Raw genomic sequence first — 16,493 nt, forward strand, 5'->3', positions numbered from 1 at the left:
AAAAGATTTTAACCCTGGTAAAAAAAAGATTCTTAAACCCTTTTGTGCTCATGTCACATCGAGTATATATATAATCAAAAGTCCACTATAAACTTCTAGATCAACTTTAATTAACCTCAAAGTATATGTAAACATATTTGTTTAGTATATATTGGGAAGACTCGAATCCAAATTCTCATAGGTGAGAAAGGAGGTGGTTTACCACATACACTTAGCTATTAAGTAGTCTTCTCATGTAAAATTAAATTTAAAAACAAATACCATACGTTAACGAGAGCTACAATTAACTAAATTGTTCATATGGTAGCATGAAAGGAATTAACGTTGAGATGTTTTTCTAGACTTCCATACTAGTATTGAATTCTATATAGAATAAGGTTAATAAATCAGAAGATAATCTCTCTTAATCGGCATATATCTTTCATTGATTAACCTTTCCTTTCGCCTGAAAGTATTAATTAATCTGCATAACTAGAAATGTTTTCTCTCTTTTCACCTTCTGCTTTTTCATATTTTCCATTCAATACCAACCGTCCAACCTAAAAACTATGCTGATATTAATGCTAATATCCCATGCAACAAGCTTAAATAATAAACTATTACATGAGTTAATTGGGAAGAAGCAGACGACCAAACTCAGAACATCTGAGTTAGCAAAGGTTCAATAACTACTCTTTCAATGTGACACAATTACGCAAAAATGAATTGGTTAATTCCAGAAATAGATTCAACTAGCAAACAACTCACACAACTTCTATTTAACAGCTACTAATTTTATTTCATTAGAGTTGTAACTTACCAAATGGACTCTAAGAGCCATGGTCCATGTCTACTTTCAACCCAGTAAAACATGCAGTCAAGCACCAGCTTGGCACGAGTTATTCAATGGATATGGGCAAGAATTGTTCAGTACGTGCCCCGCAATCAATTGGATACCACATAAGCAAAAGCAAAAGTTTTTATTTTTTATTTTTTATTTTTTGAAAGATAGCAAAAGCAAAAGTTAGACTAAGAATTCTACTTTTTCTTCAGAACTAAATTTCATGAGAAAATGTTGTCGACCTCTTCACTTTTTATCCCCTTCTTCGACATAATCAACTTTGGCTCTCATGCATGCATGTTGCTCTTTTACCAAATATGTATACATAGCAAGCGTGCAATCCACTCTCAAACACCAGGTTAAGGAAATTGTGGAACAAGTATGTGTGTGTGTGTGTGTGTACACCTCTAAAACTTTATTAGATGGGTATCTAGCTAGCTAGCCTTAATTTGTTTGATTCCTTATGAAGAGGGTATCTTTCACATGAGACTTACTTCCAAATTTTGCTATAAATTAGATGATGGGATGCCATTGCTCAAATCTTTCTATCCACCAGTTATTAATATAATTTGCTATATAGAATGGTAGTTATTTGGCAGTTATAGCAGCTTTGATATGTAGACAACTAACAGAAGAATATTCTATGAACTTATATATATGAAATCGATGTTCATATATAACGTGCATGAATTATAAATGAAACTTTGAAAGCATTTACATGTATGTCTTTTCTTAATGGCTCAGATGATGGGAGCGGGAGAGAAAACAGAGAGATAGGTTGTTAATTTAATTTTTGAAAAATTAGGTAAAAGAGAAAACACAAGCATCCTTTTGCCCATATTTTGCGATTGGACACCACTTGTTAAGTGCCGACTGGCCTCGTGCTAACCATTTGCCGTGCAACAATTGTTAATTTACCTTTGTTTCTTTCTTTTTTTTTTGGAGAGGGGGCCCTTTAGCGGATTGCTTTTCCATCTTCAATAATGATTCTACTTAGGTCTAGATTCTCATAATTATGAACTCTTATAACCATAGAAAATTTAATATTTTCCTTCATAATTTTGTGTGTGTACTTATAGATGAAGACAAAAATTAATTAAACTTTCTAATAAAATACTATTTGACAACAACCTCTAATTGCTCTTCATAAAAATAATATGTAAACTCCGTTAGATATGTCTATATAAATAATTTTTCTTTCGTCCTGTAAATTAATAAATTGAAATGGTAAAAGGAATAATTAAGCAAGTGCATTAAAGTATGCAAATCAAATCATATACATGTATGATAGAAAATGGAATTTGAATTGTTTCATGGCTATTAGGTGGGCATACGGGCCATGGAGCATGTACCATGACATAAAACACAATTGATATTTCACCATTACAACATCGCAATCATTTTTATTTTTTTATCCTGTGAAAAAGTTGATTGAACGTCATTTGAAGTCGATGGCCAGAGACTTCACCATTTCAAAAAGTTTGCTTCCGTTCTCAAATTAGTCCCAAGTGCCCATCAATCATTAACTATACTATTCGGATCGGTTCGTTCATGATGAGCCAAATCGGTTCCCCCAAGCCGACTCCCACGTGTCTCGCGCCTGCACCTTTCCATACTATTGGCTAAATACACACCCAACTCCTCGAAGAAAGACGTGTATCCGAACGGGACCCAAACTCTTTTGTTTCTTCATGACTAAGCAATAAAACCAATCTTTTCCGGGGACCCACGAGCTTGTCACCCGCATGTCGCTTTAAAAAGTAAGTTAACACTTCAACCCCACCATAGTGCCACCTGACTCAAAAGTAAACGATTGGAGGCATACGGTCTACGAATACACATACGATTTTGGACCAAAATACCCATACATTTTCCCAAGTGGGCCCCACAAAGAGCCTTAGCCCTGCCCTTAAATATGAGCCCCCCACGCTGCATTTCTTCCCTTTCCTCCTCCTTCCTTCCTCCCCTATCTATTAAGAAAATTCTGAGCCATGTTGTCCGCTTGTCCGGCCATTTTCTCATCGGAGATGATGTTCGGAAACCCTTTTCCCGATTTCGAAAGTGAGTTCACGCCGTGGGACTTACCGGACCCTTTTCCAGCCCCAAACCAATCACCGATCCCTGCGGTATCAAGTTCCGGTTCCGATGAACCGAACCAGATCCAAACCAACTCAAACTCTGGTTCAGATGAGCCGAGGCAGACGGTTTCTGTCATCGACGAGCGTAAGCGTAGACGCATGATATCGAACCGCGAATCGGCCCGGAGGTCACGCATGCGTAAACAGAAGCATTTAGAAAACCTAAGGAACCAGCTGAACCGCCTTAGAATGGAGAACCGGGAACTATCGAACCGGTTACGGTTTGCCTTGCATCACTGTCAACGTGTAAGGACAGACAATGATCGGCTCCGGTCCGAACATACTATTCTCCGGCGAAGACTGTCGGAAATACGTCAAATTTTGCTTTACAGGCAGCTCCAACAGGTCACGTCTGCATGGCCATGCAATTCCGCTGTCACGAATGAACAAACCTCATCATTAATCACATAATCATATAACTAAGTTATAATAACGGTTTCATTAAATTCAAAGCAGAATCAAAGAGTTATCTTTCTCTTTCTCTCTGTGTAGTTAAAAAATTAGCTATGAAAGTAAACAAAAATGGTGGGGTTTTCGGTGATTTTTGGGTAACCGGGGCTTATGTTATTATAAGTATAATAATTCTCATGTAAAAAGCTAGTTACTGGTGTTTTCGGTTTTCAAAGCAATTTGTTGGTTCTGTGTTGGCTTTAAAAAATATGGTTGGTATAGTTCGTAAGGTCCGTTTTCATTGCATAAGTTAATTAAGCGAATTTGCCGCCGGCTGCGCGAGTCACTGAAACTTACGTGGAAGTGATTCCAAAATTCCAAAAACATCAAATTAATTCCATCGTGCTTTCCTATGAATTGATGAACCCATTGGACGTGAGAAGTCGCAAATGCCCATCATTCAAATATAAATATCGTATCCCAAAACCAAAAATTTGAGGGATAATGCGTTGTCGTTTTCGGTCGTGAATGGGTTTATTTGGGTTGACGTATTACTCCATCTATCTTTGCATTTTCCGCGACCAATGGCTGGTACACGATTGTCCATGCAGGGGCAGAATAGTAATAAAATAACTATCGATCACCCAAGAGCCACAAAAGAAAGTCGTCCAACCCAAGAAGCGAATATTTTTCTTAATATATTTTTAAAAAAAATCCAACTAAGTCCAGCTCGCACTACCCCCTCTTTAATTTTCTTTAATTATTACCTGGATTGGTTTTGGATTATGCACAAAGACTACTAGAGCTTTAATTAATTTATAATCATAAAGTGATCAGTGACCTCACTATTGGACATGAAAGGAATGGGGGCCACAAATTGTGTTCCAGGACGTAATTTAATCAAATGCATTCGAGCCAACACAGAACCAATAGTCTGAATTGTAGAACGAATTTAAAAATATTTCTCACGATTGAGACTCATTTAAAATTACCTCATGGTTCAGAAAAAAAAAAAAAAAACATTCGCCGCTCCAATTCAATTGTGGATCAAGGAAAATATGGAATTATGCATCATATCTCGGGTATGATCATAGTTAATTTTCTCCAGATTTTGTTGTTTTGCGTAGGCGAGTTATTCTTAATTTGCAAATTGCAATCAGATGTTATTCTTATATGTTATTATTGCACAGTGGATATTCCCCACTTTTTCTTTTCACATCCATTCTTTGTTTTTATTATTAAAGAGAAATATTATTAATAAGATAAAAGAGTACACGACAGTAATAAAAATTATATAAAGTGAAAATTATAGACGTCCTAAGAATTTAGAATAAAAAATTTCTCAATTGAATAAGATGGAGAATTTCACCGTTTGTATTCGCCAGTTAATTATCTTTGTATTTTTTTTTTCTTTTGGCGAACCTTGACTGTACAAAAAAATTTATTGTATGTAATTTTAGTTGGTTTATTCCACTTATTTTCTTTGTTTATATAAATCTTAGATGCTGCTAGAGTACTGCTTCTTTTTCAGTCAGTACTTAACTACATGTATTTTTCAACCAATCATAATAGTATGCATATCAATTTGGTAAATATTGAATGGAGAAGGAATAATGTTATAGGAACACCAAAGACCTTCTCTTGCTATATTAAGATTTTTTATTATTTTTATTTTTTATCTTTTCACTTGTATACAATCTATCATTATTCACTAATAATTTCGAACTTATCATCCGAGTTAGTGGTATAGGCTTCTTTTCTTCCCACTATAGTAGAATAAAAAAATATCTAATATAATGATATATAACTGGATTGATGTTTAATAAATCTAGCAAGACAAAGAGGTAAATGTCATTTATTTGTTTATGATTGTGTTATGATATTAGAATGTGCGTTTGATCTTTTACTATTTAATAGGTGCATTTGGACCTCTAGAGCAATTATTCTGTTAAGTAATTACTTCACCTCAAAACTTAATTAGTAGATAAGAGTTCAGACAATAATATAAAATTACAATGATTTTTATATGTGTCAAATTTGAAGTCTTGAATACATGTGCATTCCATTAGAACTTATTTTTAGTACTTCTAAAAAGCTTCTCCACGGTCTATGGAGACCTCCCGTATTCATTTCATCTCATCTTTCTCTCTGACTCAAGAATTATATATTTAGAGCATCACCAAAAGGCTCTTCAAATAAGATTTTATTATTTATTTGAAGAGCCACATCAATATTTAAATCTCTAAAAGACACTCCAATTAAGATTCTTCAAATAAGAATTAATTCTCTCTCTTCAAATTTGGAGAGTTAATTTATCCCTCTTTAATTTATATTTTATTACTTTTAATTGAAGAAAGAAAGAGAAATGCTTTAATTGCTATTGACTTTTCCTTTAAAAAACTAATTATATGATTAAAATAATATTAGCTTATTTCTATTTGAAGAGTCTTTTGGAGAATATCATATTTTTTTACCCTTCTATTTGCCACATAAGTAAGCAAATAAGTATTTGAAAAGTAAAATTTATAGAGACTTTTGGAGATGCTCTTACAAATACATGCACATTAACTACAAAATAGAGACCTACCAATCTTCTCTATCGATCAGTTGGTGCGGCTTATGGTATCATTCCAGTTAGTCTTTTGTTCAAGAAAATTGGTAGCTATTGCAACTACAAAATTGAGACCTTCAAAGAGTAAAAGAATTTGTAATGGCATCATAAAATTCATAGTTGGTGCTTGAATGGTATGTTTGAGTATGGTTCGAGTTTCTTCCATATTCTTTCCAGATCTCTCAAATATACGCTACATGGCGTATAGTGTTCGCGTGTGTGTGTGTCTCTGAATATGTATAATTTTCACAAAAAGTAGTTGATGAAAAGCTATAAATTGCATGATTTAAAGCTCGAAAGGTAAGGTTGGTTCAAGTCTTTTGCAACATCCAATCTAAAATTAAAGCGTTAATTGATAATTTTTCCAGCAGAAGATATATATATATAATTGTCTTTATCTTTTCTTCATTAATAAGGACTCAATTTGGATTCCGAAAATCTATGCATACTGCCAAGTCAAGTGTCTCTTCTTCGAACCCACATCTATATTTTCGCGGATGTCACTAGATCCCTCGTTACATCAACAAAATTTTAATTATTAAAGACACTAATAATGCACAAAACTGCGATGCCAAATGGGCCCCCAGCCTTCAAATTCAAGCAGCCCTCGAATTTAGACAATTCCTTATCTTTATCACAGATATAAAGTTCAAGGTGTCATGGCGACTTTAATCGAGTGAAAATTCCTTTCTTGACTAACGAACGATATTATTGGTTTAAGAATTGATATTTGATGCGAAGCTTCGAGTTGTTTTCCAATGTCCAAAAAGTTAATTAGGTTTCAGGAATACGTGTCGCAAACTTCAAAAATACTATAGGACACATGTAAAATTATGTAGTAGTTGCAACGACTTTATTAGCTTTGAGTTTTAACATGTGAACAGAGCAAGTTTTGTCCCTTCCTCAAAAGTGGGAACTGATTTTTCAAAACTAGTTAGCCATCAACATCGCATTGTATATACAATCTAATTAGTAATTCTATAAACAAAATATTTGTTGCGACCACCGTATGTTTTTAAGGTCTAAAATTTTCACGAGATTGTATCTGAATTTATATCGAAAATTTATTACTATCTTTCAATATTTAGGATATATTTTCGGTTTAAGCTTTAGACACTTATATTGTTTTTAATGATCCATTAACCATCGTGATTTGATTAAACAAATTTTGTATCAGCGATAAAGATGCTCTTTCTTTGTTTAAAGCCAGCCCAAAAACCGTTTCAAACGAACACATTGCTTGAATATATTCCAAGAAAAATGAGAGTTTACCATAAAGTAATAGTTATCTATATAACTTCTAGATAAGGCAAAATTGCTACATTTTACAAAATATATATTGAATGATAAACCAAGATTTGTATAATATGATCGCTAAATCAGTCTCTTGTAACTATTAAAGAAACAAAGAAAGAAATCACAAGGAACAATTGACATAATCATGTTGATTTTGGATATACATGTGATATGATATATGATACTAAATTGTTAGGGATCAAATGTTTGCTGCTAATAAAATCAAAATATACAACGAGAGTCCTCTTGTCTTGAAATTCTATCCGATTGCAGCCCCAATATTATAAATTTAATGGGATCTTCATAATTCGAAAAGCAAGAAGTAAAAATCTCAAGGAGGACCATTCTTTGGGAGGGAAAGAAAAATACTGAAGAATAATAATTTCAAAGGGAGATTTTCAATTCCCCCCCTACAGTAATCAACATATACAATTTTTCCCCCTATTATTTTTTTAATGGCTAAAATATTTATTATAATATAAATAATAAAATATTTTTCCTATCTTTTTACATTTAATTTTAAAATATTACAAAATGTTTATTATAAGAAATGTTCATAAAATAAATAATTACAAGAAAAAAATTATTATTAATTTTTTTCTCATATCAAAATATATATTTTTTTAATGCTTAATTTTTTTATTTAGTTTCTATTCATGTAATTTATTTAATTTATAATAAATGTAAATAAAAAATAGTTAAAAATAAGGGTAATATTGTAAACTTATGTTGTCACGGGAATTTTTGGCCATTATAAAAACAGTAAGGAGGTAAATAGTATATGTTAATTTCTGTAAGGAGGAAAGTGACAATCCCCTAATTTCAAATACCAGATAATAACCCTAATATATAACATGATAATTTTGTCAATTTTCATAAACATGTGTTCTGATTCTCATGTTCGTAACAATTGAATATAATCGATGACAACTGAAGAAACTGTGCCTAGAAATCCAAATGAAAAAGGTTGCACTAGGTTCTATCTTATCGATTAGAAGTTGAGACGTTGTATACAAAATCTTTTTCGAGGCACCAAAATAGTTAAATCTAAGGGGCCCTCAATTGAAGAGATTTTGCAGGATTTTCAGCGTAACAAATTGAATATAAATTGAATAAACTGGGCGGCTCAAGCGGTAATGAGGCTCGAAATTATTGGGCTACCGAAATCCAATAGTGTAAAATTGACATGGGCCTGAGGATAGAATAGCATAAAACGTCTTGTTTTCAATGTAACCCAACCCCTTGAGTCCCTGTTCTATAGTTTTTAGGCTACAAACTTTTCGACTTCAATCTCCAACTAAGACTCGAGTCTTCATCCAAATTAACTTAGTTGTTGTATTGATAATAGAAAGTATAAATGATTGAGATTGTTGACGTAAATTTCTGGTCAATTAGAGAATTAATTTGTATGGGGCGATATAATAAAAAGACACAAAGAATTTATGTGGTTCGACCTTTATCATACGTCTACGGGTAGAGAAAGAAAAATATTTTATTACGATCGCACTTACAACTTGATTCTCTCTGTTTTTTCTTCTTTTTTTTCGGTGCCTTACACTATGAGAGGCCACTGCTTTTATAGCCTTATATAGATAAAGTCATTTTCTAACTTAAATTCTATTGAACTCTTCTCTATACTCTAGGATTTTAATTATAAAATATTTTTATCTTTTCATAGGTTGTATCCGTATCAAACTCTATTTAATTTGCTTATGGATCAAGTAATATCCTTCTATCATCGACTTTTATTTTACTAAGCTTGATTCAACGATAGCTTCCCTATTTGGACTTGACTTTTCATGTGCGGTCCATAACCTAAAATTGAGTCAAGAGCTCCATGGACCCATGATTTTTGCGATCCTCCACTCATGCTCTCCATTTATGAGCAGCATAATTCTTGCTCCCTAAGCTACTCTCCATTCTTGGGAGAATATAATTCTTGCTTCCCATTTTTGGGGAGCATGGTTCTGCTGCTCCCATTCTTGGGAAGCATAATTCCTGCTCCACATTTTTGGGGGAGCATAATTTCTGTGGCCCATTCTTGAGAAATATAATTTATGGGGCTCATTCCTGTGGGTAGAATTCCAGCTCCCTAAGAATAGAGAGTATATTTTATGAGGCTCATTCTTAGGGGTAGAATTCATGTTCCCCATTTATGGTGATATCACTTTTTACTTTATTGATTATTTTATACTTTCTACAACAGAGATTAAGTGAGAGATATACATGACAAAAAATCGTGTACAATAAAAATTTAAAAAAAAATTCTGCAATGAGCAAAGACTCAAAAATAAAAAATTTATTAACGACGTGAAGCAAAACTAAATTATTTTCTTTCTGCAATCACAGTGTTTCAAACTTCTAGTCGCGCGCGCATTTCTTTGGAACAATCATAGAGTAATTTCCTCTTTTATAACCCAACATAAGTTTTGAACACATTTACAGAGTAATGCATTAACTTACCCCAAAAAAATTTAAGTTTATAACTGACCACAGGCGACATATGTAGAGGCAATGTTTCGGCCTTTCGGGTGACTCTAGAGTTCAATATCAATAATTAGAGCTAACATTAATTTTGAGATCAAGAACAAAATTGAAACTTCTCATGAGAAAAAATTCACATGGGTGATTGGTAATAAAAATAAATAAAAAATTAAAATTTTATTAAAAAAACGACATAACAGAGACTTTTAAAAATTAAGAACAGCTAAGATTATAAGAGAATCACAATTATTAGTTTTGTAATAACCTCATAAATAAAAATTTTACATGCACAGGATCTCTGCACGAAATTACAAACATAAAGTCTCCTTATTGATTGCATAACTAATATATTATTATTTCAGATAAGTTATAATACTACATTGAGATCCAGAGAAGTTATAAATGTCACTTGTAAATTTCTTTCTCTCTCATTCATCTAAGGGTTCTAATTCTTTCTTTAGGTAGAGGAGGAAGATTAGAAAGCCTCACAAAATTATCATCATGAGTCTCACAAGAACCCTTGCACGAAAATAAAAACTTGCTCTTCTTCTTTGGTTTTGAACCGACAGAACTAGGATTACTTTTCTTACGTTGTCGGCTCCTTGAACTTTTGGTGCACTCCATGTAAGCAGCAAGAAAAGGGTCCTCTTGCCACCAACCTATTACGCCCTTTGCAGAAGTGGTTCTTCTCGGAGGCTGCTGTGATGGGCAAGGAGGGAGAGGTATCTTTAATATCTCCTCCGCCGATAAGCTGAGGCTATTGGGATTACTAGAAGCTGTTCTTGGCGGCTGCGGCGGCGGTGACGGTGATTCTAGGTTAAGTGCATGTAGCCCTTGATTTAAAGAGCACTCTTGAGGCGTAGTGATTTTTGATACACCAGGCTTGTCTTCCCAAGAAAATGGTATGCTTCCTTGTGATTGAATTTTTCTGTGGCTCATGATCTTTTTTTTTTTTTTTTTTTCTGTTTTGCAACGAAATTATAAATTAAGTTAGAGGGTACATCTATATATATAGATATGCATATATTTAATTTCATGCTCTTCACATTCCCTAACGGCAAGGGAAGCAAGTGAAACGTGAAGAAGAAGATAGTTTTGCTTTTAAATGAATTTAAGGAAAATAGATGATTAAAGAGAAGAAAACTAAGAGCAGGTTCAATTCGTTAGGTCTGCTAATGCCCATAATTGGCAAGTAAGTTGATAAGGCGTGTATCCAAAGCCTTAATTAAATTTCATTGGATTCACTAGCTCCATTGACTAAGTTACTTTTAGGTAAAATGTCATAAGATAAGGTAATTATATACATATTACATTCAGAAGATACATTATTAATATATTGGATGGATTACAGGCATGCAATTATAGCATGAACTAAAACCTCGAATCATAGACTGTCTAAATTTTTGTAATGATAGATTCGTTGAGGTATATCTATTGTACATAACTAAACAAGGGGTTAAAGGAAAAAAACAAAAAACAAAAAACATTTTCCTTACACAGATCATTCGCCTCTTGGCCATCAGTCATCAGAACAAGAAACCATTGACCTAAAAATTTTAGATTTTTCATAAATTAGTAAATTAATTTGTTGCGGAGATCCATTTGTTATTATAAGCTAAAGCCTGCATGAATGCATACGAAGAATAGAAATTAGTCAGAGAAGTCTCAGATGACCCCTTAAAACAAATAAAATAAAATCTGATAAACTGATAAAGTAACTTAAAATGTCCTCATTCCCGGTAGGTATAGTCTAGAAAAAATTCTAAGTGCTTGGAATCAAAAAGCTAATGATCATTACGAAAAGCGAATGATTCTTTATGTTCCAAGCATTATCATTTTCAACTTCTTTACCGGCCGAAGTCTACCGTTTGTTGGAGGCACGACTTCAACTAAGCAGCGTTTATTTTTTTAAGTTGAGGACTTAATTGACTTAATTTCAATCAATTCAGGGACTGTTTGTTTTTTTTTATTTAATGACTTAATTAAGTTTATTTTTTTTAACTTAATGAAAATTTTTAATCTTTAAGTCATTAAGTTATTAAGTCAAATTTTTTACTTAATTTAAAAAGTTTGAATAACGTGATGAAAAGATATTCTCCAAAAATAATACTATCTAATTAATTATTTTCATCATTACCTAAATAAAACTTACTAATTAGCATTATTATTTATCTCCATAATATGCGATAATGATAACAAAGTAGTGGATTATTATTATTATTTTTATCTTTTTCTATTATTCAAGTTAACGTTATTTATCTTTACAATTTTTTAACATTTTTCGTATAATACATTATAAAGTACAATAAAATTGACTAATATGCTCTAATTTAGAATATTAAAGAGTTGCATTCACTTGAACATAATTTATTTTATAATGAAATACTCTTATTTATGTTCCTTAAAATATTTATTATTTATGCAGCATTTAAAATTTGTAATGGCACAAATGAAAAGGTACTAGTTTGAAAACTTTTTAAATTGAAGAAAACAAACAAATTATTACTTATTAACAAAGGTTCAGATAAAAAAATAAACATATCATTTAGATTTAAACATTTAATTCTATTTAGAATTTAGACTAATTCATGTTTATTTAGATTTTAGACCAAAAAAATAAATGCCACCTAAGTACTGTGTTTCTTTTACATGTATTTTCTATTTCAACACTCAAGTCTTTTAATAAATTAAATTATCTGTATTGGCTTAATTGTAACTACCAATCCCATAATTTTCTAGAGTCAAATTCAAGAAATTTGTTGGCGGTATAATTAGATATGATTTAAGGAGACACCATTCATAATTTGCTATGCTTACCTAAAAACTGTGAGTGTGTGCATGCTAGAGTAATCAAGATCGTCTCATAATAATTTTTTTTTTTTTGAGTTTTGCAGATCTTAAATCATATATTTATTGATATGAATCACACTATTGGCACTCCTCTAATTTTCTCATAAAACCCATTTTTCATTTATTCTTGCATTAATTCCAAAAATACCCTTTAAAAAAATAAAACACTTTTATTTTTTAACTTAATTTTTTAGTTTTTATTTTTTTTCTTCTGCAATCTTATTATTATTCTACGCATAAATTAAAAATTTTTTGCGGATGATGAAATTTTGTACGCCAACCATTGACTTAAGTTACAAATATTTTAAAAATAATGTAAAAACAATCATAAGTATAAAATATTTAATCAGTAAGAAAAAAAAAAGAACAATACATTGTTCTAAATCTGTGCAATTTAATTTTGGTTAGATAGAGAGTAACATGTAAAAAAAAAATGGATCCCTTATAAATGCAAGTAATTTGCATCGGAAAAAAAAAATCGAAGTGAGTGCAATTAAATTCATATTTGTTCCTGAATGTAGTTTAATCTAAAGTGGAGTTTAATGAGGATAATAACGGGGTGCTAATAGCTTAAGTCTATGTATGTGCCCAAAGAGAGAAGATCAGCCCTTCAGCCCATAACAATTGGATTGGCCTATCCTTGAAATCACCAGGACCCAAAAGCTAAAGGCTCTCTCTGTTTTTCTATAAAAACAAACCCCTTCGGCCAACAAATCTCCGCCTCTCAGTAAGGGATGTTAACCTCATTAGAAGCCCAAAAGCTAAAGGGCACTTGTGTACTTTCGTCATTTCCCTCTTATCTAGTTTCTATATATAATCCCCTTCGGCCATTAGGGTTTTGCAGACTCCGCCTCTCTGGAGCATCAGGTCATTTATTTTTTACTTTTGTTTTATTTTTTGTTTTGCGCTTCTATGGAGTCTATGTTTTTTTGTTGCAGCGACTTATCGGATGCCCCTGTTTGAGTTTTGTTGTTTCTTTCTGTTTCGGTCTTTGTATAGATTTGATTATGGGCGATGATGATAATACATTTCTCGATGCTGATTTCACGTCGTTAGACTTGGGACCAAAAGCAAGTATTTTGATGACTTTTGTGCGTATCTGAGCCATTCTTTCCATTTGCTTATTTTATTTTATCTTTTTTTTTTAAAAAAAAAATGATCAAATTAAAATTAGTGGAAGTGAGGGTGTTTGCAATGATTAAAAGATAATTCCTCGTTCTGAATGCTCCACTGGGCATGACAGACTCTTTTACACCCATAGAATCTGAGCTCTTCCCACCTCCACTTTTACTTTCATTTTTTCTCCTTTTTTTTTTATTGTTATTATTATTTTTAATATTTGTTGGCAATTTCAGTTTTGCGATTTGTAGGCTTGGATCATCTTATTATCAGTAAATTAGCGTGAATCCACAAATCGTTTTAATTTTTATTTATTGCGTCGTCGCGTGCTAATGAGCACTAGTGACTTATTCTAAGCTGTGTCTTTCAACTAAAAGAAATGTACTAGGAGACATCTCTCCCATTCAAATCAGTCTTAATTTTATTGAAATATTCCCGGTGCTTGCAACAGTTGAAGAAATTTTAATTCAGATTGCGAACACGAACTGCAACATTATTTTTGAACGCTAACTGAAATTTCTTGACTAACGGACCTTTCTTCGACTCGAAATAAGGCCTGGTTGTCGCTGATTTGAACAAGGGATGATTAGAAATTTGGACCTTACAGGGGTTACATCTTACCCAAAAAATGGTATCCAAAATTTCAAGTCTAGCTTTCGTTAAAACCAGCTTTTGGGTTATTTACCCAAACAACGATACCCAAAAATTCTAATGTTATGCCTTGGTTAAAAACCACCTTTTGGGTCATTGGGTGCCCAAATTTAGCCAGTTTTGGGTTGTGATGGACGCACCATACTGGCATTATTAAATAGTAGAGTAGTGATGGACGCACCAAGCATGTGAGAGCCATATAAGACGGAAACGGCAATAAAGACCGCGATTGAGAAATTTTAATGAGTTGCACGTGATTGTCACGTGATCAGAAGTAAAATAAAAATTGAACAAAAGAAAAAATAACGAAGCCACTGTAGGCATTCCCTCCATTTTCTTCTTTAAAATTCAATGAGCTCTCTCGTATTCATAACCCATCTCCAACCAGATCACATCAAGCACGAATGTAACACTTTTTGCTCGCTCCTTTCTCTCGGTAAATCAACCATCTTGTGCTCTTAATTAGCTCTTGTAGTTTCAATTGATTAATCAATTAATTTTTTTTTTAATGTTTTGATATTCAGTTTTCATCCAATCTTATTGTTATTTGCTCTTCCAGTTCCAATTTAATTTAATTTGATTTTTTGGTATTTGATTTTACCATGTATGATCGTTCATTTGGTTATATGTGCTTTCAGATTGTCTACTTTGCTCAAGTTCATTTGGTTTGGGTCTTGATTTTCAATAGAAATGATGCATTTGGGTCTTGTTTATATAATGGGCATTTGATTTTGGTACGTAGCATTATAGTATTTCTAAAAGGCTTTATAAATTTTACTCTTCAAATATTTATTTGCTTATTTATGTGGTAAATAGAATAGTGAAAAAGTATATTATTTTTCAAAAGACTCTTCAAATAGAAATGAGTTAATATTATTTTAATTAAAATAATTATTTTTTTAAAGCAAAAGTCAATAGTAATTAAAATGCTTATCTCTCTTTCTCCAACAAAAAGTAATAAAATGTAAATTGAAAACAGAGAAAGCAACTCTCCAAATTTGAAGATAAATAATCATTTCTTATTTAAAGAATCTTAATTGAAGTGTCTTTTGGAACCTTAAATGCTGATGTGGCTCTTCAAATAAATAATAAAATATTATTTGAAGAGTTTTTTGGTGATGTTCTTAATTATTTATTGTCGTGTCAATTTTGATTTATTTACATTCAGTGCGGATGGTTTTTATTGTGTAGAAATGGAAAGTGGGGAAGAAGTCCACAAAGTTCAAGAACTTGATGAGGTTGAGAATAACAACTTAGAAGAAGATATTGGCAAATTCAGAATATTGAAACTGAAAGAGAAGATCGCAACCCTTCATCATATAAAACAAAACCCATCACCATGAAAATCAAAAACCAAAATATCAAAAAAAAAAAACAAAAACAAAAATAAAGCATACTTTCCATTTCTGCATGGTGAAGACAAGAAGATATTGGCAGTTGAAGAACATGCATGGTGAAGACAAGTGAAGAAACTAGAATGGTGTTTGATGGGTTTCGTTTTAGAAGATGCATGAAAAAAATCTAACAAAAAAGCTTTAAAGAAAAAAAAAGGACGAAAAAGATTGAATCATTAAGTAAGTTAAAAAAGATATGATTACTAAATGGAGTAAGCCATTTTGACACTTCTTAAATTACCAAAGATAAATTAATTTATATTTTTATTTTGAATCAAAATTTTTAATGAAACATTTTAAATAAATGTTTCTTTTAACAATTTTTTTAACCCACCTAATTTAGTGATCTATATTTATATTTTAATTTTAATTTTTTTTCCTTGAGAAATTTATAGAAGTTTAGGGTGGAGAAAGAAGTCATGTAATATGAAGAAATTAATTTAAGATTTTAAGATTTATATGCATTTTATAAATAAAAACTTAAAAGAAGGGTGAAATTTTAAAGCAAGATGGTTGGTGACTTGGTTCCAATTTGCGGGATTATTTTTTATAAATTAAAATTCAAAAGAGATTTTACGAGAATTTTATTTTAGATGGGGTGTTAAAAGCTCCACTCTTTGTAAATAACAAGCATGAGATCAGTTGATTCAATGAAAGTTAAAAACTTTCTATCAAACAGGAAAAAGGAGAAGCAAGCATGAGATGAAAGCAAATTGTGACTTTTTTGTCTTTGAGGCCTT

At 31.9% G+C, this 16,493-nt stretch overlaps 1 protein-coding gene and 2 non-coding genes across 3 annotated transcripts; all 3 read left to right on the plus strand.

The window, feature by feature from the left end:
* The first annotated feature begins 2,775 nt into the window (after positions 1 to 2,775).
* Positions 2,776 to 3,637, plus strand: LOC102619043 (basic leucine zipper 4). The gene has a single exon (XM_006466365.4). The coding sequence runs from the start codon at positions 2,812 to 2,814 to the stop codon at positions 3,367 to 3,369; it is 558 nt and encodes a 185-aa protein (XP_006466428.2). The 5' UTR covers positions 2,776 to 2,811; the 3' UTR covers positions 3,370 to 3,637.
* A 9,961-nt stretch (positions 3,638 to 13,598) lies between these two features.
* On the plus strand, positions 13,599 to 13,697 carry LOC112496454 (small nucleolar RNA snoR126). The gene has a single exon (XR_003063017.2). It is a non-coding gene; the product is annotated as a small nucleolar RNA snoR126 (small nucleolar RNA).
* Positions 13,698 to 13,774: 77 nt separating this feature from the next.
* Positions 13,775 to 13,862, plus strand: LOC112496444 (small nucleolar RNA snoR8a). Its single transcript, XR_003063006.2, has one exon. It is a non-coding gene; the product is annotated as a small nucleolar RNA snoR8a (small nucleolar RNA).
* Positions 13,863 to 16,493: the final 2,631 nt, after the last annotated feature.

Source organism: Citrus sinensis, chromosome 7, assembly GCF_022201045.2.
Source record: "Citrus sinensis cultivar Valencia sweet orange chromosome 7, DVS_A1.0, whole genome shotgun sequence".
NCBI lineage: Eukaryota > Viridiplantae > Streptophyta > Magnoliopsida > Sapindales > Rutaceae > Citrus > Citrus sinensis.

Excerpts from the sequence above, each read along its gene's own strand:
- LOC102619043 (XM_006466365.4), top strand. The coding sequence starts at position 2,812 with ATGTTGTCCGCTTGTCCGGCCATTTTCTCATCGGAGATGATGTTCGGA.